The 3,202-nt window shown below is 41.2% G+C and overlaps 1 protein-coding gene across 1 annotated transcript; it reads right to left on the reverse strand.

The window, feature by feature from the left end:
• Window positions 1-790: 790 nt before the first annotated feature.
• LOC138894688 (uncharacterized) lies at window positions 791-2,732 on the reverse strand. Its single transcript, XM_070179409.1, has 4 exons — window positions 2,283-2,732; window positions 1,719-1,969; window positions 1,128-1,376; window positions 791-1,064 (listed from the first exon to the last, which is right to left on the reverse strand). The coding sequence occupies exons 1-4, from the start codon at window positions 2,730-2,732 to the stop codon at window positions 791-793; spliced, it is 1,224 nt and encodes a 407-aa protein (XP_070035510.1).
• Window positions 2,733-3,202: the final 470 nt, after the last annotated feature.

Consider the following 3,202-nt stretch of genomic DNA (forward strand, 5'->3'; position numbering starts at 1 on the left):
TAGACTTAAATCCCTTAAGAAAACTGTCTAGGAGATCCATCGTCGGGAAAAGTCCAATTTTTCTACTTTTTTTAAAAAAAAAATTACAACTACTAAAATACTAAAACACTACACAACTAAGAAAACAAAAATAAGAAGTTAAAATTTTTCTAACATCCTACTACTAATTATCTAGAGAATTCTCCCACCCCACATTTAATTGAGTGCAGTGTCCCCAATGCACAAATAAAGCAAAGCAATAACGAGGGTGGACAAGAAACTCCCTGAAAGGCCAAAGGCCAAAGCAATAGCGGCTCACGGGGTACTCAGACTTCCCCCAGGCATGGTCCTTTGTGTGAGCACCTCACACTTAGTTCTCACCATCTAACTCGCTTTTGCACACTTCCAATGGCTTTGCCTCCTATGCTTATAATCATGCAAAACAAAAACAAACACTACATCAATAATAAGATAAAAAATAAAAATAAAAGAAAGCAGTAAAGATGGATTGCCTGATTTAACGTCGCGGCACGACACAGAATCTCGTCTAATCATTGGCAAGTAACACCTTCGACTTCTGACGAACAAAGTCACCTCCATAATAGTGATTTACTCTTTGTCCGTTCACTAAGAACGTTCTCTCGTCATATAAGACGCGCAACTCAATTGCACCATGTGGAGTGACTCTCACTACCTCAAACGGGCCCGACCATCTCGATTTGAGCTTCCCCATAAAGAGTCTTAACCTCGCATTGAACAAGAGAACCAATTGGCCCGGTTTGAACTCGCGATGGTGGATATGCTTATCATGCTAGCGCTTGGTCTTTTCTTTATATAACTTGGCATTCTCATACGCATGCAAGCGAAACTCATCAAGCTCGTTCAATTGCATCACCCGTTTTATACCCTCTAATTCTGCATCAACGTTCAGCTTCTTTATCGCCCAATAGGCCTTGTGCTCAAGTTCCACCGGTAAATGGCATGACTTCCCATAAACTACCTTGTAAGGGGAGGTTCCGATTGGTGTTTTGTAGGCAGTCCGGTATGCCCATAGAGCATCATCAAGCTTTGCAGCCCAATCTTTCCTACATGCACTAATCGTCTTCTCTAGGATCTACTTTATCTCTGTATTTGAGACTTCAACTTGCCCACTAGTCTGAGGATGGTAAGCGGTTGAAACCATATGTTTGACCCCATATTGCGCTAAGACATTGTCCAAGAGCTTGTTACAGAAATGGGTGCTCCCATCACTAATCATCACTCTTGGAGTGTCGAACCTTGTAAAGATATGTTTTTTCACAAAGTTGACCACAACCTTGGCATCATTGGTAGGAATAGCAATGGCCTCCACCCACTTCGACACATAGTCAACGGCCACGAAAATGTACTTACACCCACTGGACAAGGGAAACGGACCCATAAAATCAATTCCCCACACATCAAAAATTTAAACCTCCATAATACTGTGCAATGACATCTCATGCCTTTTCGTGATTGTTCCTGTTCTCTGGCACCTATCACACCTCCTCACGAACTCATGGGCGTCTTCAAACACCCTAGGCCAATAAAAACACGATTGCAACACCTTAGCTACCGTTTTGTCACTCGCATAATGAGCATCATAAGGCGCCGCATGACAGTCATGTAAGATAGCATTTATTTCAGATTCGGGCACACATCTTCTCATTAACGGATCGGTACAAGATTTGAACAGAAATGGCTCATCTCACACATATGACCTCACATCTCGCAAGAACTTCTTTTTAGCATAAGGTTCAAGATCAGGAGGCATCTCTCCACTTGCCAGATAGTTCACAAAATCTACATACCATGGCACCTCCCCAACGGTAATGGGAAACAATTGCTCATCTGGGAATGTTTCCTTGATGACATTTCCCTCAGGTTCATGATTTCGAGTTTCTAACCTGGATAGGTGATCAGCCACTTGATTCTCTATTCCTTTACAGTCTCGAATCTCCAAATCAAATTTCTGCAAGAGTAAAACCCAATGGATTAGCCTTGGTTTAGCATATTTCTTTTTGAACAAATACCTGATGGCTGCATGGTCTATGTAGACGATGACTTGGTGCTAACCAAATAGGCCCGAAATTTATCGAACGCCCACACTACAATAATTAACTCCTTTTCTGTCACAGTATAATTTATTTGAGCAGGAGTAAGAGTCTTGCTTGCGTAGTAATTGGAGTGAAAAATTTTGGTTCTCCTCTGGCCCAACACGGCCCCTATTGCACCATCACTAGCATCACACATCAGCTCAAATGCTCTTTCCAGTCAGGAGCTACTATGATTGGTGCAATCACTAACTTCTTTTTCAACTCCTCGAATACTTTCAGAAAAGCATCGTTAAACTTTAACGGCACATCCTTCTCTAACAACATGCACAAAGGAGAAGAAATTTTTGAGAAATCCTTTATAAATCGGTGATAAAATCCTGCATGTCCCTGTAAACTCCTAACTCCTTTTACTGAAATCGGTGGTGGAAACTTTTCAATTGCTTCCACATTAGCTTTGTCAACTTCCAGTCCATCTTTGGACACCTTGTACCTCAGCACTATACCTTCACGTACCATAAAATTGTACTTTTTCCAATTCAGTACCAGATTAGTCTCCTCACACCTGGAAAGCACTTTAGCAAGATTGGTCAAGAATTCATCAAAAGAAGGACCAAACACTATAAAATCATCCATAAAAACCTTCACAAACCGTTCCACCATATCGGTGAAAATAGCCATCATACACCTTTGAAAAGTCGTAGGTGCATTACACTACCCGAATGGCATTCTCTTAAATGCATAAGTGCCATAAGGGCATGTAAAAGTGCTCTTTTCTTGATCCTCCAGGGCAATAGCAATCTGATTATACCACGAATAGCCGTCAAGGAACTAATAGTATTTCTGTCCGGCTAACCTGTCAAGCATTTGATCAATGAAGGGGAGGGGGAAGTGATCTTTTCGTGTAGCATTATTCAACTACCTATAATCTATGCATATTTTCCAACCAGTCACAGTCCTAGTTGGGATTAATTCATTTTGTTCATTCACTACAACAGTCATACCCCTCTTTTTAGGTATACATTGAACAGGGCTTACCCACTTACTATCGGAGATGGAAAATACTATACCTGTGTTGAGCCACTTAATCACTTCTTTTCTTACCACCTCTTTCATGATTGGATTTAGGCGGCGTTGATGTTCCATGCTAG

The sequence above is a fragment of the Nicotiana tomentosiformis genome, chromosome 6 (assembly GCF_000390325.3).
Source record: "Nicotiana tomentosiformis chromosome 6, ASM39032v3, whole genome shotgun sequence".
Taxonomy (NCBI): Eukaryota; Viridiplantae; Streptophyta; class Magnoliopsida; order Solanales; family Solanaceae; genus Nicotiana; species Nicotiana tomentosiformis.